The 21,761-nt window shown below is 40.7% G+C and overlaps 2 protein-coding genes across 3 annotated transcripts; one reads left to right on the forward strand and one right to left on the reverse strand.

Moving 5' to 3' along the window:
* Positions 1-1,530: 1,530 nt before the first annotated feature.
* On the forward strand, positions 1,531-9,940 carry LOC112282503 (molybdenum cofactor sulfurase). Of its 2 annotated transcripts, none has more exons than XR_016503119.1 (21): positions 1,531-2,105; positions 2,315-2,413; positions 2,619-2,677; positions 3,037-3,197; positions 3,489-3,640; positions 3,758-3,872; positions 4,157-4,259; positions 4,490-4,535; positions 4,735-4,773; positions 4,958-5,114; positions 5,541-5,649; positions 6,006-6,131; positions 6,331-6,408; positions 6,580-6,681; positions 6,886-7,006; positions 7,420-7,581; positions 7,791-7,901; positions 8,407-8,654; positions 9,020-9,171; positions 9,309-9,416; positions 9,666-9,940. XR_016503119.1 is itself a non-coding variant. In XM_024520142.3 (21 exons), the coding sequence occupies exons 1-21, from the start codon at positions 1,805-1,807 to the stop codon at positions 9,831-9,833; spliced, it is 2,823 nt and encodes a 940-aa protein (XP_024375910.1). In that variant the 5' UTR covers positions 1,531-1,804; the 3' UTR covers positions 9,834-9,940. The 2 variants fall into 2 exon arrangements, 1 of the variants encoding a protein (XP_024375910.1); XM_024520142.3 differs by having other exon boundaries at positions 7,791-8,007.
* Positions 9,941-10,625: 685 nt separating this feature from the next.
* LOC112282502 (pleiotropic drug resistance protein TUR2) lies at positions 10,626-16,371 on the reverse strand. The gene is made up of 7 exons (XM_024520141.3): positions 15,780-16,371; positions 15,287-15,620; positions 13,607-15,151; positions 13,329-13,478; positions 11,782-13,211; positions 11,365-11,619; positions 10,626-11,248 (listed from the first exon to the last, which is right to left on the reverse strand). The coding sequence occupies exons 1-7, from the start codon at positions 16,278-16,280 to the stop codon at positions 10,964-10,966; spliced, it is 4,500 nt and encodes a 1,499-aa protein (XP_024375909.1). The 5' UTR covers positions 16,281-16,371; the 3' UTR covers positions 10,626-10,963.
* Positions 16,372-21,761: the final 5,390 nt, after the last annotated feature.

Here is a 21,761-nt window from a genome sequence, read left to right on the forward strand (position 1 = left end):
GAAATCTCAACTTCCAAGCGGTCGGAAGAGGTGGAGGAGAAATTTTGTTCTTCAATCTCTTAGTCTCTCTGTTTTGTCTGTTGAAATTCCGAGTGTGGTGTATATTTCAGTACTCTCCAGTGAGAACATTGGCATACAAATATTTTTCTTAGAGTTTCACTGAAAGAATTTCTCCTCCACCACTGAAGGCCGTTTGTCTTGAAATGTCATTCATCATCAATAAATCGGTGTTTGTCCCGTATTTCCAAATACATCCTGTAAAGTGAAAATAATCTCTTTGTTAAGTGAAACAACAATAATATTCATTTTTGTGATTGTCCTGTTAAGAGAAATAACAACAATATTCATTGTCATATTTGCCTCGTTGTTTTATTTACGTTGTTAATGATGGTTACTCTTGTTATTATTGACAAGCCCAAACTACTTACTTATAGCTGACTAACAATTTTGTCATTGCTCTAATCTTTAAAACTTTTTTTAACAAATGATGCTTGAAAATAATCACTTAATTTTTAAAAATCATTACATATCATGTGTATTTTTTATACGAATACATATTTAAATTCTTTGTAGAAAAAGAAAAGAAAAAGAAAGCATCAAACAAGGTGAATGAAGTCTTTATAAGACTCTACAAGGTTGCATCAAATTAAGTGAATAGAGCCTCAAAAAATAAATCCTAAAGTAACATAAAACCATAATAAGTTGCCACAATGTATTCTCTAAAACAATAAATCTTCTTGCCATGAGAGCCAATTTATCATTGTATCCTTTTCAAAGATACTTGGAAATAACATTATACAACAATTCCTTGTAGAAAAGAGAAGAAAGAGAGGATTCCAAGGAAACAATGGGAGGCAAAGTCCTTGACTTTCTACCGTAGCAGCACTGCATGAGTTCTTACTAAACAACCCACAAATCAATTTTTTACTCCATTATAGTGTACTAGCGAAAACTTGTGACATTGGGCAAGGAAAAGTTATTTACAGATAATAAACTGGAGGTCTTTTTGCAGGTTACATAAGACTTGCTGATTAACAATTTCTTTGATTTCAGTTAATGAGAAGACTTCTTTATCTCTTTGTCTTATACCGAAGCTTTCTAGGTAATAAATTGGAGAGCTTTCTGGAGGTCTTTCTGCCAGTTAACGATTTCTTTGATTTCGGTCAATGAGAAGGCTTATTTATGTGTTTCTAAAAACCCCTCAAGCCTCACACCCAAGTAGAATTCAAAAACCCAGAAAAAAAACAAACAAACAAACAAATAAACAAACAAACAGGAATAGCAAAGAGAAATGGGGATGAGAGCGAAGCATTCCGTAGGCATCATCGCGGCACTGGTCAAGGGCTGATGCGGAATCCGCGAGGAATTCCTCGCCATCCGCAGCAACATCAAAGCAACACCATCGTCGTCGTCGCTGACTGTGCTCCTGCTTCTTCTTCTTCTTCCGCACATTTCCTCTCGCAAAGCCACGCAGTTTCTGCGTCTGCTTCGTCCTCGTTGGGTAAAGTGTAGTCGTGATTGGCGACTTGTCATGTGTTGGCAGAATTTGGAATTTCGAGGCCGAGGGCCGCGCTTGGGAAGCGGTCGTGAGAGTGAGCGTGTGAAGGTTTGTGCACAAGAGCTTGGATGGGATTTCGGTTCCTGGGTTTGGATGAATCGGGCGCTGGTGATTCGGTTGGGCGTCCAGGGATTGGTGAGCGGCACAGCGGGAGCTGGAGCTGGGGATTGTTTGGGGGATCGGTGATTGAGATTCGAGTTGGGATTGAGAGAATTGAGCGAGTGGAGGGAATCGGCGACGAGAGCGATGTGGGGGTTTTCGTGGAGAGATAAAGTTGTGGAGATTTACATGGCTCTGGTGCCTATCCTCAATTGGTCTTTTACGCTGAGCTTCTTTCACGCTTCGCCAGTTTGGAAGCGACTGGGGTCGCATGCGGTGGCGAGTGAGAGTGAGAGCGAGGCGAGACGAGGTGAGGCGGTGGAGCAAGCGAGTGGCGTGAGCGATGAGAAGCGTGTGTTTCTGGAAATTTTTGGAGAGGTCTATGGGTACCCCGAGAGCTCCTGTCCTATCGACAAACTGCGGGCTACTGAATTCGCTAGATTGAATGGTATGCAACATGAAGCTGACTCCAATGTTAGTTCGGGTCGACCGCATTTGGCAATTTTTAAAGCTCTAATCTCGATCGAAATTCCGTTATTAAAAATAATCTTCCCGTGCAACCCAGGTGTCATTTCGGACGATTTTCAATTTAATGTGTAAGAGCATTCAGGGGTCTAAGATATGACAAGCGGGTCGGGGTTGTGGTAACTTTTTCAGGTGTTGTGTACGTCGATCACGCAGGAGCTACATTGCACGCTAATTCCCAATTGAAGGCAGCACTAGACGACTTTTCGTCTAATCTCTATGGCAATCCTCGTATCCTCTGCAAATGTACATTTGAGTACTTTTATTCGTGCATTGGAACTGCTGGCTAGCCGCTCAAGTTATTAGGGGAGGGATGTGTTGAGCATTTATTGTCGTAAGAATTTGCGTGTACTTGCTAACGAGATAGGGACTAAAAAGTTGATTTTTGAAATTTGAAAGGATTTTTGATGGTGAATCCTTGAGTGAAAAGCATTAGATAGTCAAAGTGATAGCAGCATGCGATCGTCGGATGCTGTGGAGACCGTGCGCCAGCAGGTCAGTGTCTTCTCGCTAACGTGGAATTCATGAACTGTCATTTCTTTGACCCCGCTCGAAATAGTGTTTTAATGTTCTACTTTGTAACCTCTGTTTTGTAATCATCACATGCAAATAGCTCAAATTATATGACAGAAGAGCAAAGTTCTCCCAAATTATGATGTAATTGGTTCACGATGTTTGAAACTCTTGACGGAAGGTTTAGGGCTTAGAGTATGGTTTTCTGGTGATGACCTCGTACGTGGCAGTTTGAAAGTTGTTTGAGGAGTTTTGTTCGCAATTTGACTGCTCTCAAAGTGCTTTAGGCTTTCGGATTAGGACATTGCTCTAATCTACGCAATTCCTGAATTTCGTAACAGGTTTTAGAATTCTGCAATGCTCCTTCTGGAGAGTATGTATGTGTTTTCACGTCAGGTGCGACATCAGCGCTGAAGCTTGTTGGAGAGACTTTCCCTTGGAGCCCAGAAAGCGAATATTGGTATACTTTGGAGAATCACAACAGTGTCCTTGGAATCCGAGAGTATCCTTTTAGAGTTTTAATTCTCAGTACTTAGTATTAAATTGACGTTGTCATGTTTTTGAGTTTCTTTTGTAAGGATTTAGAGCTTATTATGAGGTTTATGAGAAAGCAAATTATTCGACAGTAGTGCTGAGATGTCTCGTCCTGTATCTCTAACTTCAGCGTTTTTCGACCTTGCTATTCTCTCACCCTGGGAAGTTGTCATATTTAACTTTTACGATTTTCCATGGAATGTACCTACTGGTTTTGGTTTTGGACATTTTGTATCGTGTTATGCCTTCACAATAGCAGATATGCTCTCGAGAAAGATGTGGCCGTAACTGCGGTGGAAATCGAAGCAGCACAAACAAATTCGTCGGACTCAGAGGTGGATTTTAGTTTTACACCTAGAACCTTGGAGCAACGAGCACGTGCTTCTAGTCATCAAAGAAATAATCCTGCAGGTACAAAGAGCACCGTTGCCTTTTCAATTTTCGTCCATACTTTTGGAATAGTAGTATTTCTGCAGGTTGGCAGTTATTCAAGAGCTTGATATTCCTTTATTACATGGTGGTGAACAGAAGAATCAATAAATCTGTTCGCTTTTCCTCTGGAGTGTAACTTCTCTGGAGCGAAGTTCGATTTGAATCTTGTCAAGTATGTCCAAGATGCTAGACATGTGAGCAGCTCTTCCAGGTACTAATCCTCTAGCCATGGTTATTTGAATGTCAGGGCTTTTAAAGGAGTGTAGTCGAAATACGTTTGCTTTTTTTTCAATTTGAGTGTAGTGTGTAGATACTGTTCCAATGCTTATCTTTCTGCTCCAGGTATCCGTCCTTGTTTAAGGTTATTCAAGAATACTCATCTGATTTTATTCATGTAGTGTTTTCCTTGATATCAGCTATTTAATTGTATTGTTTGTAATTCTGCTTCTTGAGTATTGCACAGTATTTGTAAGTACAGAAGCCGTTTTTGTACAGAGGGAGATGGATGGTCCTTTTGGATGCCGCCAAGGGTTGTGGAACCGCACCTCCAGATTTGTCACGATTTCCAGCAGACTTTGTGGCCATTTCTTTCTACAAGGTTAATATTCAGACTCTTGAAAAAGCCCTTCTAAGCTGTGCTTTGTAAAATATCAACGCCATTACCAAGTTGTTTCCTTTGTTCATAATGTTCAGTACTCATACAGTGACTTACTTGACTAGGGTTTCTTTTACAAGGGCCCAAGTTTCATTTATGAACTTACATAATTAAGAGGAGGTTCTTAAATACTTTGCTCATAAACTTCTCTTGTTTTGATGTATTGATTGCAGATTTTTGGATATCCAACAGGCCTTGGTGCTTTGCTTATTCGAAGAGGTTACAAACTTTCGGTGTACTTTGCTTTGCTGTGAGAGATTCTTGTATAATTGCAACACATTCTTATAAGCTTACCTTAGATATTTGGGAAGTCTTTGTTGCTTTCTTGTTTACAATGCTTGTGATATTATTAGGAGGATATTAATTCTTCTTTAGAACTGATTTATACCCGCATTTTATGTGGGATGGGTTCCATCAGATGCAGCTTCCTTGTTGAAGAAGAAATACTTTGGAGGAGGTAAGCGTGCTATTAAAACCGTGGAAGTTGTTTTACATGCTCTTAGAAGGGGGTCTTCAATTTAGGTCAAAGAAAAAATTCATTTTCTAAGGTAGAAACTCATTATGGCATGCCAGATTGGCATATTTGACTTCTCTCCCTTCCAGTCTAGACATCTCATCGTAGACTTCGATCTGGTTTGCAGGCACAGTGGCCATGTCTATAGCTGATGCAGATGTGATGCGTAAACGAGATCGCGTGGAACAGTGGCTTGAGGATGGAACTACCTCATTCCTTGGAATTTCTGCACTTCGCCATGGTTTTGCATTAATCAACCGGATCCATTTGCCAAACCTGAACATGTATGAATGCCTGATCATCGCATGAGAAGCGGACGTTGCATATTGCAACATTTAAACTGTCTAATATATATATAGATGTGTGTGTGTGTGTGTGTGTGTGTGTTGTATTTCTAATTTAACCTTTTTGTTCTATCTCTCTCCCTCTCTCTCTTTCATTTGTCTGGGGTTCAGGTCATGAACTGATGTGTAACTACTGCATGTTACTTCTCTAAAATTCAAGAACCATGGTTTGACTTATTACGAAGATGTTCGAATGCAGAATATCTTACCAGCTAGGGTATTCACTTTCGATCATCTCGAAATTTATGAGTTCGATCAACTCACAATTTTCGGTTACAGTATCTGCTTAAAATTTTAGGTAACTTTGTGATGAAGTCTAAAGGGCCATATAGGCTTGGTCGTCTTTTGACATGAAATGTTTGGCAGGCATACAGGGGCATTAACCAAGTATTTTGCAAATACATTAGCCGGCTTAAAGCATGAGAATGAAGTTACTGTTTGCGTTCTTCATGGAAATCATGACCTTGACCGTGTGGTAACGATTTCAAACCCTAAACTTCTTGCTTTTTCTAATTTTCTCTACTGAGTGGTAGGTAGATATTTTTTAATTCAGTTCACTCAAATAGTGGTTGTTCTCAACCATTTCTGTTATGCTTTACTAGTTCATAGTATCTGACACGAAATCATTGATGTTCAAGTAAGTGATGTACCTTCACAAGTGAAAGACCAAGTGTAGAGTATGATAATCGCCTGTTTTGATGACTTGTTGACTATTATGTTATTTTCTTTTGCACAGAGTGCGCATATCCAGAATCTCTATTTCTGCATAACTTCGTTGCTGATTAGGAAAGGTTTGATTCGTTTTTTGACAACTGCTTTGACAACACACAGAAATATTGGGGTCAAGATTGCAATCAAGGACCTATTGTGACTTTTAATCTCAAGCGAGCAGATGGATCATGGGTAGGCCATCGTGAAGTGGAGAAACTTGCTGCACTTGAAAATATTCAGCTACGGGTATGGCTCATTTAAAAGAAAATAGATCTTTTTCTAGATCGCAAATTTTTGCACTGCAGCCACTTACCTTCCATTTGCCGAACTACCAGTATTTGCACGAATCTGTAGTTCCTGGTTTACTGTGCGTTCTGTTACTGGTGTTGATCTCAACTAATTTTATCCTCAAACCTTTTTCTCGTATTTTATCTATTTTTTGCAGACTGGCTGTTTCTGCAATCCAGGTGCTTGTGCAAAATACTTGGGGCTCTCACAAGAGGACCTTGTGGCTAATTTTGAGGTACATAAGTGCCGAGTATTATAAGTCTTCTAGTGAAAACATAAGTGTTGCCTTTTGACAGTGTTCTAGGAAGGCATGGAAGTTTAGTCCACAGTAATATTCTGGTAGTGTTCACAACGCATTCCAAACTGATGTTCTTGTAATGACATGAATTCTACACTGATGATGCAGTCTGGACACGTATGCTGGGATGATCAAGATGTAATTCACGGTCGACCTACTGGAGCTGTACGGGTTTCCTTTGGATACATGTCTACGTTTGAGGATTGCTGGGTGAGTATTAACCAATAAGATTATTATGATGAAGTCTCACCAGAATAAGAATAGAGCTGATGCCCTTGTCATCCTATTCGATCTATCTGCCCTCTTGTCATGTAGCTGACAGATTTAACCGACCACTTTTTATACTTTGAAATTTCAATTTTGAATAGTATATATATATTTTTATTTAAGGAATATTTTTCTGTTGCATTGCAGGTGGTAATCAAGTTCATCGTGAAGTATTTTGTGGAAATTAATAATGAATATAGAACAATTGGAGTGAAGACATCAAACTGTATCTCCCCTTCTTTGGCTATTGGTAGTTCTGCTGATTCAGGTTCAAATTCAGCCCCCTTTCTCGTTACTTTTACAGCATTTTTTATGGAATTGGATAGACCTAAAGCAATATATTGGGGTACTTCAACATTCTGACAGCACCCAATTTATATCCGGCTTGTTTTTCTCATTTCGATTAAGTTCAAACGATTTTTCATCGGTTTTGTCTATGAAAGTATTGGTAGCTTCATCGACAGTTGAAACTGATTATTGTCGTTGTATTCTCACAAGATTAAATGTAGAAATAATGGCTCCACTTACTGTCTTTTTACCTGTCCTTATGAGAGGGTCTTCTGTGGATCTTTCATGTTGTTGTACAAGGTGGGCTTGCGCTTTGGGTCCTTCTAAATTTCGGCTGTAGCACGACAGTTTCTTTTCTGTATTTTGAAATCTAATACATAGGAGATGCAATAGGTGTAAGGGTGAAAGATCACAATCTGAAGTGTATCCCTACCAATGGTGATAAGAATGATAGTCTGGGGCTGGACACAAAAATTAAAGTGGAAAATCTGGTGATATATCCAATTAAGTCTTGCGGCGGATTCAGCGCAAATGTTTGGCCACTCAGTGACTGCGGTGAGTTATGGTTATTATCCAACAATTTATTTTATTTTATTTTACTGTGTTTTGACATTGTTGAGAAGTAGCTTTCATTAACGATCGATTTCAACTTTTGTGAATTAATTGGCTTGGTTTGAACACCCTGGTTGTTATCATAATGATCGTTCTTTGGATTGTGTATGGTATTGCAGTTTTAATCAACATTGTGTATTGTGGATGTGCAGGACTATTATATGATCGTGAGTGGATGATTCAGAGTTCCACAGGAGATGTTCTCACGCAGAAGAAGCTGAATTCATTGTGTTCAATTCAGACATTCATCGACCTTACTACAGGTATTATGCATGTGAGGGCTCCAAGCATGCAACGTGAGTTGGCAATATCACTGCAATCAAAGCCCAAATGCACCACCTCCAATGGAGTAATGTTCTGTGGAAATAGGTTCTCATCTCATCTTGTGTCTTCTGCTTCACTAATCAACTTTGTTCCGTTCTGTGATCAAGTGAAATAGTTGAAATGGTATGAGCGATGTTTTGAGTGCTCTTTAGGAAAGTCTAACGTCAATTTAGACGACACTTTCATCTTTAGAAGTAGCACGTGTAATCGTGACATTTATTTGTTAACGAATCGATTTAAGATTCCCAGCTTGGATTTGAGCGTACTTTTCTAAATCGTTTTTCATAGTCACTTCCACCAGGGCTTTGTCATCGTTTTGTCTCAAACTGCCATAACTCTAGTAGGATTGGCTAATCTCATTCTGCATAGTTACTGTCTTGAATTTCCGGGTATAAAAGGTTTTACATAGGGTTTGACTAGTGATTTGGCTGGATGCCTATGCAGTGTGGAAGGCAACAGATATGGAGATGAGGTGGCGGCATGGTTTACGGAAGCTCTTGGAGTTAGTTGCACTCTAGTGAGGAAAGAGCCAAAAATACTTTCACTGAAATCTCGAAGGGGCCGATCAGTTTCTCGACAAGGTGACAGTAGTACACGTGAGTTGAGCTTTGCCAACGAAGGTCAGTTTTTGCTCGTGTCGAAGGCTAGCGTTGATGAGCTTAATCGCCGAGTTGCTGCATCACTACATGCGGGTAAGCTAATAATTTTTTTTTTTCGTAATTACTAATCTTTGTATGATTGCTCTTTAATTTCAATTGCATAACTTCATTAAAAAAACGAGAATGCTGTTCTGCCGAGCTTTCACTGAGCATGACGTGTCTGAACAGTTTTGAGATTAAGTTTTTTTTTGGTTACAATTTTTCTCAAAGAAAAATCTAATAATAAGCATTAGAGGTCTTTTGAAAAAGAATTTGATTCAGATGATTCTATTCATTTGAGGTTGGGTCAATAGAGCGTGTTATTGAATTTCTCTGCAACGTTCAATAAATGCTCGACGTTCATTTGGAAAATGGTATTAAGTACTGATCCTTTTGTTTGTCTTCGACTTAAATTGCAGATGCTCATAGTCAGGATAATGTATCTCTCCAGCAGCCATCGCTTATTGAAGTTGATGCATTGCGCTTTAGGCCAAACATCGTGGTTTCAGGATCTGCTGCTCACGACGAAGACCATTGGCAAAGTATAAGCATATGCAGCCAGAACTTTAGAGTATGTCCGAAAACTCTCCTCTAGACTCCAAGCACATATTTTCATGCATTGTTTCAAGTGTTATAGAAATCATAAGACCGATTGTTTCTCTGATGTGTCGCAATTGCCACGAATCTAATACGCTTGCTTCACTGCAGGTTGTGGGAGGCTGCAATCGGTGCCAAATGGTGAACATTGATCAATCTTCAGGGCTTCGTGAATCTAACCAGCCTTTGGCTACTTTGGCATCATACCGTCGTCACAAAGTGAGTGTCTATAGTTTGTGCTTTCCTTCTACCTTCATTTCCAGCATGACATTTTGAATCTTACCATTTTCAAGTAACACTCTCACCAGTCTCTGTACTAAAAGACTCTTCATTTGGATTTGCCTTCTGTTTCATTTGAACGTATGTACACAATCATGAAGTATTGCACGAAATTTATTCGTTTATATTGTAGTTCTAAGCAGCTCGTTAGGGTAGATGATCATAATCTCCTTGGGATTGCGTTTACAGGGACAGATAACTTTTGGCATCCTTCTTCAGCAATATAAATTTGACGTGGAGGATTCGAACTCAAAGTTATGTGACAATCCAGAAATAGAGTATACGAAGTGGCTCAGAACAAGATACACAAGACTGATATCCGTAGGGTCTAGTGTCAATGTTAATAAGCTTATTTAAATGTTCAAATTGCCATCATCCTGAAGAGGAGTTTTTTCTGCAAGTTAACTTATGTGAATCCTTTTACACATAATTACGGGGGATTTTTCTGCCTCCTCTCAAACAAAGCTCTCATGATGCAGTGCAAATTTGATGCCAGGTTTATTATACAATAATTATTGCTTTGATCAACATAATTTTTTGTTAACTACTAAAATTTCTGAGCTAGAATTTCCATATTGCAATTTTTTTTGTGAAACTAATAATATAAATCTTCTAGTTTTAATTTCTTAATTATATAATAATAATTAAATTATTAAAATATAGCATCAGAACGACTAAAAATAATGTATAAAAAATTACAATTAAATTTGAATCTGGGTTAATATTTTCTTTATCAAACCTTGATTTCGTACATTTTTACATTTTAAAACATCCCTGTACCCCCTTTTTTTCTTACCTTTTCTTTTTATCATAAAATTGTGTGCTCTTTGGAGAAACAGCGTGAGGTACAATCTCTGATGATTAAGTCTCCTGAAAGAGAAAGTAACAAAACTTAAAATATACATTTATGTATTGACATAGTCTTCATCTGATTCAAACGTCAATTTTAATTCGATGCTTGTCACACAATTTCCTTTTTATATTCTTCCAAAAAAAAGTGCTCAATATTCACATCCCTCCAAAGGCATAAAACGTCTTCATCAACACCCATAAACTGCTGGTTGCATTTTTGCAAAATGTATGTGAGGTGTGTGATCAGTTGCAACAATCATATTCCTTCAAGTTGATTGAAACATTCTTACGAAGGTGTGCAATTTAAATAAATCTAGATATTAAGGCGTGAAGAAATTATGGAAGCAGTTCAAGAATCAGGGAAAATATACACATTCGTGTTATCAATACCGACTAAGCGGAGGTCTGCCTGGTAACACTCACGAGCGTCGACTGATTTGTCAAAGAATGATGCAGTGTTTTTGCAGGAGATTCCGCAGCGAGAGTACCCGAAAGATGTGGCAACATCTCCATGCTCTGAGTGATTCACCAGTCAAAATAATACAACCCATGCAGGGTGAGGAATCATGTACAACTAGCTACGACATGGAGTCACTAGTTCCAGCCATGTTGCTGCTGTGATCCTGCACGACCGATCATCGCTGCTGGAAGTTCAAATACTTGATGGCGAGAGCGAACACAAGTGCGAAGAGGACGGTGAAGACCACAGGCATTGCAAGCACCAGGCCTTGCATGTCACGTTCGAAGCCGAATTTCATCTTCAGAAACTGTCGCATGGGGATATAGTTCTCAGGAACGTCGATAACCCCGATGGGTAGAACAGGTGAGGTGACATCGCTAAACTGAGTGAGAATCTCCCCGTATAGAGTCCAGGCTGTGGGACAGATCCAATAGTACCACGACCACCACTTGGGAATATCCTGCAACCATTCACTCGCAGCCGTTTTCAGTTTAAGCTTGTGGTGTTTTCTCGAGAGGACCCTAAAGGCCAAGCATCGATGAGCTGAAACCTTGAGGGATGGGAGAAGTGGCTTACCGGCTTGAAGACCACGAATCCGGAGAAGAGGTTGAAGATGGAATAGAACCCAGAAGCCATGATAGCGGCAACTTGGTGGTTAGGGGTGAGAGAAACAGCCATCATCCCGTAGTAAGTGAAGTAAAGGAGGGTGAAGAACATAACGTAGGTGTACCAGAAGAACTTCATGAAGCCCCACTTGAAGCCGATCATGGAGAAGGTTATCAAGGCATACATTATAGTTTGAACGAAGCAGTAGGGTGTCTCAATCAGCACCTGCACGATGGACATCACAAGAGCAATCTAACGATTCAGCTTAAAACATTTGCAAGCTGCGTGACATTATTAAGCTGTTGTGTAAAACTCTCTAAAAGTGGTTCCACTGTGATGAATAGTTTGCACATCAGTGCGAACTCAAGTGTTGTCTGGATGGGTCACCTGGGCTATGGCGTATGGAAATGCAGAGTACATCCCTGCAGCTCTTTCTCGGTAAAAAATGGTCCGCTCGATTGCCACAACGGGTTGAACCCCGGAGGCATTGTTAACTCCGATGAACAAAGCAGCACCATAAATCGACCCCATGAGACTCAAAAGACTCACCGCATCCGATGTTTCCTTGCCCATGTTCCAGAAAATAGTGCCGAAAAGAATTGCCGAAGTGATGGCGAACACGAAACGAGCCATATTGTAGGACTCGCTTCGCCAGTAAGTCACCCATTGCTTCCAGAAGCATGCTCGCACTTGTACGACGAAAGGTTGAGAGTATTGAGTTGGGTAGTACAAGTCTTCCGTGCCCGGTTCTGGTGTGCTGAGCTGCTGCACCAAAGCTTTGTTTCTCTGGCATAGAGAGGATTCTGCGTAAATTTCAGCGAAGTCGATGCCAAGTTGAGTCTCCACAGAAACACTGCTGGCTTCAAGCATCCAGGTGGCGGGGTTGACTCCTTCCTTGATCTTCTGAACGCCAGGAATGGCCTCAAAATAATCCACTAGCTCGCGGGAATGGCGACCAAGAGGTCCCATGTAGATTGTTCGCCCACCGCGCTTTAGCAGAAGCATCTCATCGAAAGCTTCGAAGATGTCGATACTGGGTTGATGTATGGTGCACACGGCAGTGCGGCCGGTGTCAACAATATTGCGTACAGTGCGCATCACAATGGCAGCAGCGCGGGCGTCAAGTCCACTTGTGGGTTCATCCATGAAGATGATAGAAGGGTTCGCTACTAACTCCACGGCGATAGTGAGACGCTTCCGTTGCTCCGTTGACAGGCCAGTAACACCCGGCAGTCCCACCAAAGCACTTTCCAAGGAATTCAGCTCCACGAGATCGATAACTTCGTCTACAAATTGCTCACGCATCTCGTTGTTGATGTCCGCTGGCAGCCGCAACCAAGCGGAGAACACAAGCGACTCCCGCACAGTCATTTGTGGCGAATGAATGTCATTTTGCTCGCAGTACCCTGCAATTCGAGCAAATGTTTTTTGTTTCTTCAGGTACCCAGAGATTCTAATGTCACCCTTGATGTAGCCGCCTGTTTTCCTTCCCGCCAGCACATCCATGAGAGTAGTCTTCCCTGCGCCGCTCACTCCCACGAGCGCTGTCAAAACTCCTGGTCTGAAAGCCCCTGTAATTCCATGCAAGAGCTGTAGTCTAGTCTCGGTTGTCTGACTCATCATCTCCGCAGGCATGTCGACATAATACCTAATGGAGTCAAAGGAAATCGACAGCGGCCGGAACGGTAATATCATCCCCTTTTTCACGCTCTGGGGGCGTGCGTTCAATCCATCACCCTCTTTTACAAAGGCATTCAGTTCTGAAGTCTCTGTTTCGATTTTTGACCCATTCGTGTCGTTAGATGCATAGGGGTTTTCTGTTAGCAATACCAGCCCAATAAGGTTTTAGTTGTATCACTTGATTGCCTGTCAATAGTCTACGACGATTAAAAGGATAATCACAGCATTTTTGTAGTTTTTGGGGTTGGCCTTACGTTTCACTTTGGAAGCCACAGTTGGATCTTTGGTTCTGCTCCGGGACTTGCTACTGTTTCGTCCCGAGAGCAATGGTTTCGTACCCAGAAGATTTGCTTGTTTCTCTGCCAAGGCCTCTTCTGAAATGGTTGCTTGCGACTGCTCGAGCGCTGGAATTGAACCCAACACAAAAATGTAGTCATTCAAGTATTCAAAGATACTCTGCTGAACTCACTTTTTCACAGAAAATGACGCCAATAAGTTATTGTGGCTACAAGACTGGACAGTGTGGACTTACGGCTCAAGTAGGAGAGGGTGATGGAGTACACGATGTTGAAGAGGAATGTGGAGACCACCAAGGCACCCACTCCAACCCAATAGTAGTAATTGTGTGCTATCATCCCCCTTTTCTCGAGAATTGCCCTCCCTAGCGTGTGCATTGTGCCGTCAACAGGCTTGCTCCAGCGCGGTGCGAGAAATTCGTTGACGCTCAGGGAGCTTTGTGCGTAATTTAGCGGGGAGATCCAGTAGCCCCAGATCCACCAGGGATGAATTTCTGAGCGGGGTAGGATGAACCCCCCCAACATGAAGATGATGAGCAAGAGGAATGTGCCTCCTGTGGCGGCCAGCACCATAGTGCGAAATATTCCGGCAATCATGCGAAACATTGCGCCCGCCATTTGGTGCACAAGAAACAATGTCAAGTAGTACTTGAAAAACCTGACAACTCCGGGAGCGTAGCCAATTTCATAATAGGTTAGGATGGAGTAGATTCCTGCTTCCACAATGGATGACGGCAAACTCAGCACCAAGGTGGGCAAGGCATATGCCCATGCAGGGAAGAACATTAGGTCCCGTTGCTTATAGAACACCGGGAGACGGTCAAGCGTGAGTGAGAGCTCAGCGTAGCCATTGAACATGATGATCACGTTGCCGAAGAAGATGGCGCCCATGTAGTGGAGCCCGTCTTCCTCCGAGTTCTGACTCAAAGTCGACCTGAAGAACACGGACATCGATATCAACCCCACAATTCCGATTTGGATTGTCTTGAAAACGTATACGAATGAGTTGCGCTTCATTAGCAGCCATTCCTTGGCGAAGTTCGACTTGAAGAGCTCATAGCGGCCCACGGAGTATTTGTCCAACTTGAGGGCAGCTTTGTGGCTTTGTTGCTTGTCGAAGGGGACAGCGAGCTCCTGTACCAACTTCTGCCCAACGTGGAATGACTTGAAATGATCGGAGAATTGTTTCACTGAAACAAATGTATAGGGGCGACTCTTGTCGTGCCAATATTGCTCCTGATCCTTGATGGATGTCACTTCTTGCAAGAAATCAGCAATGCCCTTCCGCTCTGGACACTGAAACCCGCACCCCTCGAAAAATTCTAGAACATGTTCGCAAGGCCCATGGTAGACAACTAGCCCCTCGGATAATAACACAACGTCATCGAAGAGCTCGAAAGTTTCCGGAGCAGGTTGCAAGAGCGACATGAAAATGGTGGACTCCATCACATGACATAATTGGCGTATGCATTTCACGATTTGGTATGTTGTGGAGCTATCAAGCCCTGTGGAAATTTCGTCCATAAACAGTGCGTCTGTTGGTCCCACAAGCATTTCGCCTGTTGTCACACGTTTCCTCTGACCACCAGAAATCCCCCGGTGCATGCTGTCTCCGACCATCGTGTTCGCGCAGACGTCTAGCCCCAAAATCTTCATAATGTAGTCGGTGAGGAGGTTGTGTTCCTGGCCTTCGACGGCAATTGCCTTCATGTAGACATCCACGTCATGTTCTGGATAAATGCCAGCCTCCTTCTCTCGTCTGGCCAATTCCACAAGCATATCTGCACACAATCATGTCGCAGGTCATCATGACGACAGGTTCTTTGAAGTGACCATGTGCTCGTGGAGCCTCGATCCATCAATGCTGATGCTTGGCAATGGATTTGAACCCCAATGTATAGATGTTTAGTGTATACCGTGGCGAGTTCCGGCGCCCTGGCAACGAGCCGAAAAGTCGAGGGTCTCTCGCACCGTCATTTCGCCCACGTGCAGGTCATTCTGGCTGATATACACAGCAGTTTTCTGAGGCACAAATTCGTCAAGAGTATGGCCGTTGTAAGCGATCTTTCCCATTGCTTTCAGATCCGAGTTAAGCTTTCCGGCTAGAGCAAGAAGCAAGGTTGTCTTCCCTGATCCTGGAGGACCGAGGAGCAATGTCATCCTCGCTGGTTTAATGATACCACTGATGCCGTGGAGAATGTTGAGAGTCGTCTTTCTGGTTTTCGTAAGCCCTGTAGCGTCAAGCGCAGCCTGGAATCCTCAAGAAGGAATAAGACATTGATATGAGCTCCACCATCATAATTACATGTGATCGTTCTGCAAGAAACTGTGCGGTGCTCACGGCAACCAAGAAGACAGAAAACAAAATTGCTGCAAAAGTTGACAAACGGCGGCGGATCAGGAACAAACCTCAAGAAAGTTGAGCGTGGAATTTCTTAGGATCGGTAAAGTGCGCCCCCCGAAGAAACACGTTGCACATACCGTCAAATTTTCATACCTAACCTCAATGGTGGGAAGCTTGATGGCAACTCTATCAATGCGGGCGCGTAATTTCTTGAGGAACCTGTCGTTGTCCTCCTCCGTGACCTTGAGAAGTCTGTCAATTATCTGCTGCCGCTCAACAAAGCCCATGCGCCGCACATCGACCTCTTCGTGGATAATTCTACCACTCACCTGCTTCTGCAGAATGGTGGTATGGAGCCGGTCTAGGGTTGGCAACTTCTCAAGAGCTGCCCACCTGAGGGCTTCTTCATCGTCGCTCTCTGTACGTCTTGAAAGTGCAGAGCTCCGCCCGAATATATTGTCAGGACCAATGCCCCAGCTCGTAGAGAACCCTCTGCGGAAGGACCTCTCTGAACTCCTGCTGCTCCAGAAATCTTGAACACCATCCAACGAGGCTGGGGCCGCCATGATGAAGCTCGTTTCCTCTCGGATCAGATCATCTAGCTGCTCGTCATAGCTCTGAGATCAATTATATCTGCCTGTTCACTCTGCGATGCAGAAGTTCTTCATGTCAGGAGATACAAAGACAACTTAAACGGGAAAGTTTCAACCTCGGAACTCAAATTTCCATGCTAGACAACCACCAAGCGTGCCCGATTGTGCCGGATGGGGAAGATAAGATGGAAGAAATAATGAAGACATCAAAGCACGGTTCTAGTGAAACCATGCACGGGTCTTAGAATCTTGTAGTGCGGAGGGATTTTGGTGCTGCAAGAGAAAAAGGGAGATTGATACAATCGATACAGATGGTCTGAGAAGCTTCAAGGGGAAAGGCACATTTGAGTCCACGGGCCCTGATTGTCGAGATTTCACCATGGGGACCCAATTGCATGGGGGCTACACTCGACAGAAGCGTGATCCAGACTGGTGGACCTGGATAGTCTTTCCTGTGTTATTCCATTCTCTGGATCCCAGCAGCGGTTGCGAGCATGTCGCAAAAGCTGATCGCACCCACCCCTACTGTCGTCAACCACGGCGGATACTGTGGTTGACCGGTGCCCACACGCGGACCCACACGCGGGGTCGGTGGTTTCAGTCCCCCCCCCAAATCCATGGACAACGCTGGGGTTGAGGAGTTGACGTGTCCATTTCGGACAGCCGGCCCTTTCGCCCTGGTCAATGCGCTGACTCACACGGGCTGCCCGCGAAATGTCATGTAAACTCCATGTTAAAGGTTGAGCCACGTTTATTCTTTTTGGTCTTTGACCAAGTAATAAACATTCTTAGAAAAAGTATAATTTAGTTTTTTAGAATATATATATATATATATAGGAAAGCAACATAGCAACAAATGAAAATTCTTTATGCTATATATACCAAATTAAAACATCACTAAAAACTTAAGCTTAAAGTTTCTATAGATATTTTACAAATTATTTAATAATAAATATAAATTTTATTTTAGTTTATTATTTTTATATATTTTAATATCTCTATTTGGATAATTTTTAATATTAAGATGTATTGTCTATGCATATGTTGTAAACCTTTAACATGGAGTTTACATGACATTTAACATATAAACTTTTCTTTATATTCAAAAATAAGTTGTATAATATTTTATTAACAATACTTGGTGTATTGTTTATAAAAATGAGGATAGTTTAATTATAAAAGAGACATAATATTAAATTTCTTAAATATAGAGCACTAAAACAAATTTTTGTATATAGTCACAAAAATTTAATTAAAATAATTAGAAGTAAGAGATTAGAATTGTACTTAATCAATCTACAAATTATATTTAAGTCGTCAAATTAATTAATTTATTTATTTATATGTAATAAAAGATTTAAATTATGGTCTAAATTAATTATTTATTATTTTAAAAATATTTACTTACAATTTTTAAAATTTAATGTAAGTAAATTATTTTCTACAATAATAATTTAATAACCAATTTATGTCTATTATCATCAATGACACACTAAATTATGCACTAAATTATTACAAACATTTTAAAATATGTAAATGATTGGATTCTATATTATTTTTTAAGAAAATATATCAATACTTAAAAAGATATATTTTGATATTGTATATACTAACTAGTCATAAAGAGGATTAAAAAAATTAAAAAGAAAGTACAAAAGATTTTAGCTACTACAAAACAATGAAAATATCCCATTTAATTAAAGATCCATTTCATTGATCCAAAATAATCTTAAACCACCAAAAGATAACAATTACACCAAAGTATTCAAAATAGCATAAAAGAGGTTGATGGTTCAAATCACCCCCCCCCCCAAAAAAAAAACAAAAACAAAAACAAAAACTATGTATATATACTTATATTTATATATTTACCTTCACAAAAGGTCATATAATTATTCTCTACTACAAAATTTGTTCACATGTCAATCTAACCTTTGCTTCCAGGTCATTAGAGAACATCGTTCAGACAACGGTTGATCGAGTGCACCGGTCAACGACGCACCCTGAAGGAACTTTCCGTGTCGGCACCCTCAAGGAACAAACGGCGTGCCTCACAAAAGCAGGCTGAGGTAACGGCAGAATGGATCCATCCAGTCGGGGCTTCATGTCAATCTTCAGCGATGGCACTGCAACGGAAAAGAGGGCAACGAGCACCAGAAGAGTGAGCGAGAGAGAGAGAGAGAGCACAGTCAAAGCAAGCAGGCACCCATTTGGTGGGAGCGAGTCAAGGCGATGGCGACATTCCCACCACACACTTGCTCTCGCGCAAGCATCTCTATCTCCTCACAATCACAAGCAAGCAAGCAAGCAGTGAGCATGGCAGATGCGGCGCCCATCTCACTCTCACGCTCTCCACCACCATTCACCAGATTCTCAGGCACGGTTTTGGCACTCAGATGGGTCCTGTCCCCTAGCCGGAACCATGACCAATCCTGGGTCGAAGTTCACAGTTCAACTGTGTTTTCGTTTTTTCTTCATCGAAAGTCGGAATCACTTCACATCAAACAGTTTTTTTGGTGCGCGAATTCTTACTTGCGATGCGATGGATGATACTTTGCCCAGGCCTGGCTTGAGGCTTTGTCCAGTATGGCATGCCAACTTTCGCAGGTCGATGGGCTCACAAGCCTGGCGCTTCTGCAGAAGTGCAGGTCGAGTTTCGTCGGAGTGAGAATCCTGTCCATTCGCTGGGTCCGCTTCAGCCACGTCGATTTCGCCGCCCTCCTTTTGCAGAGTCCAGCCTTTGTCTTCTCCATAGCCTCGACTTTCTGCTACTTTCTGCAGACAACGGTAGACCATAGCGACTAAGTCTGCGTGATGCTCAATCGTTTATGCGAGTGTCGAAAGTAGTAAAAGCTGCGTTTCGAATTTCGCTGAATGAGATTTGCTGGTGCAGACCCACCTTACCCAGAGCCATCCCCACAATCAACTCTCTCGTAGTGTAGCCGCCTTTTCCTTCTCGTCAACTTAACTTCACGCATACATGAGATGATACCTCCACCTTGACCCTCAGAAGTCGTAATGGAGAGATCGCAACTAGCGATGGGGGTCCACGACAACAGACCCAGGGCAAGAACTGGGGGGAGAGGTCAGAATCACTGGAATCGTGAGGTATAGATCGGGACACACGTCTGCGGCATTGTGGAACAAAAGCGGTGCGTGATCGTCGAATCTTAAAGAAGCAGGGTCACGGGTCGGTATCTCATAATTCTGAAAGCGAGCGTGCACCGCTCACTATTGGTTGTTGACTGCGAACACTGAATTCCTTTGTGACAAAGCCGTGCCATTCCTCGTGGAATAGAGGCTCAAGCTTTCTCGGTATGATTTTTGATAGGCTTTTCAATTAGGTACTGATTGGGGAGGTGTTTAGAAATATGGACTCCAGGCTCCGCACGGAGCCACTAAAGTTCTGGCCACCGAAGCAAGCCTGTGGCCACAACGCCAATCTGGCAAAAGAAATGGTATGGAATTCATGGATTGATGTCTTTCTGTACTGCTCACAGTACACACTCCTTGCACTGTGGGTTCATCCTCACAATCACGACATTTCATTGCACAATGCATTCAATTGCATGGCACCAGAATACCCCACCTTTTTTATTTTTTTATTTTTTGTATTTTTTAGACTATTGTCTCTTTTCCTTCTTTTCTTTTTCTTTTTGCTGTGGCGCATTTCTTGTGGAATAAGGCGATCTTGCATTCAAGACCTTGAAGCAATTCTGCCGACAGATGGACATGCTGCTTGTATCGATTGTTATTGTGTTTCTAATGTATCGATTCATTATGCACTGTTATTGTGTTGTGCGATTGTTGTAGTAATTCTCTAGGTTTGTGACTGCATTCTTTTGTTTCTTTTGTTCATGTTGTGTTGAGTGATCCCTCTTCATTCTTCTGATGTTGTCGTTGTTTGTCTGAATCTGAAATTACAAGACTCAATCTTTAAAGAGCTCCCAATTAGCATAAAAACAATTAAGTCTAAACAGTATAAAAACATTCAAAAGGGCTTTAATCCATGTAATCTGTTATAATATTCAGGTTATTTTGTTGTTATTATTAATACAGATTTGTTTATAAAATACAATCAAAGACTTTAATTTATATATATATATATATATATATATAAATGGTATACAACTTTCAAAGCATGTAAATGAATTAAATGAATGAAACTAAGAATCATTTTTTGATTACCTTTATACAAAAGAAAATCAACCAAGAAATTATGAAAAGAAAAGATGAGGTGAAATGAATAATTTTTTTACAATGCATGAATTGTGTTGTTGGTCAAATTTTTTGTTAAATCTATTTCAATTGGATATTTTGACTTAGAAATCCACTTTGAAAGGCCATAGTGTAAAAGTCTTGTAAAAGTCTTTAAATGTCTCTTACTTTTTTAAAACAAAATTTCTTATATAAATAGAACAAAGTAAAAAAGAGCCATGTCATTGACCAAATCATTCTTTTATTATGACTTTAAATGTAACATCTCAAATCTTTATTGTTTGAATGATAAAAAAAACATAAAAGAATCCAAATATACAATAGCTTTAAATTTTTATAAAATCACCTACATTTCCTATTCTATTTTGTAAGATACAATACATATTTTTATTATGTAGAAAATAAAGCATTCTATCTTATATTTACTATTTATAGAATCTTTATTAATTTTTCTAAATCTAAAAATAATAAAAAAATACTTTTGAATTTTAACCAATTACAAACTTATAAAGTTGTAGCCCCTTTCTATCTATTTTAAACCTAAAGACCTCCTCAAGACGTGGTTTTAATACAAAAAATATAAGTTATGTCAAAAATTACTTAAAACATCAATTAAAACTTTAAAATTAATATTTTACATTTGTTATTATTTTTGCAATCAAGATGTATATTTTTGTATAAAGTTGTTATATTTAGAATCACAACAAAAGAATGATTTGGCCTATGTCATAACATCTTCTCACTTTATACTATCTCTAAAAATTTTAACTTCCAAAAGACAATTTTTCTTCACCAAATGAGAATATTTGTAAGACTTTAGACCAATAATCTTTTAAAGCTGGCTTCAATGATCCAAATATGTTCTTGACAATATCAACACAAGAGTAAAAATAAATCCTTTAAATAAGTAATTATTTTAAAAGAAAAAGAACACACACAGGAATCTAGCTATATTGTGTGACAATCATGAAACCAAAAAACATAATGCTACATCCAGAGGCAATTTCTTAGACAATAACTGTTGAGAGAACAGTTTGCTCAACCCATTACAAATAAAAAGAAAATAACACGGTAACAAAGGAAGAAGCCAAACTTGATGATCAACACGTTTTCATTTCCCATTTCATTAACTTCATGGATGCTAAATCAACTTCCACTGAAACCAATCGACAATAACTCCGATACAACGTAACAAATTAGAAACAAGATACAAGTCCAAGTTCCGGAATGAAACTA

This window comes from Physcomitrium patens, chromosome 5 (assembly GCF_059467195.1).
Source record: "Physcomitrium patens ecotype Gransden chromosome 5, ASM5946719v1, whole genome shotgun sequence".
NCBI classification, from domain to species: Eukaryota; Viridiplantae; Streptophyta; class Bryopsida; order Funariales; family Funariaceae; genus Physcomitrium; species Physcomitrium patens.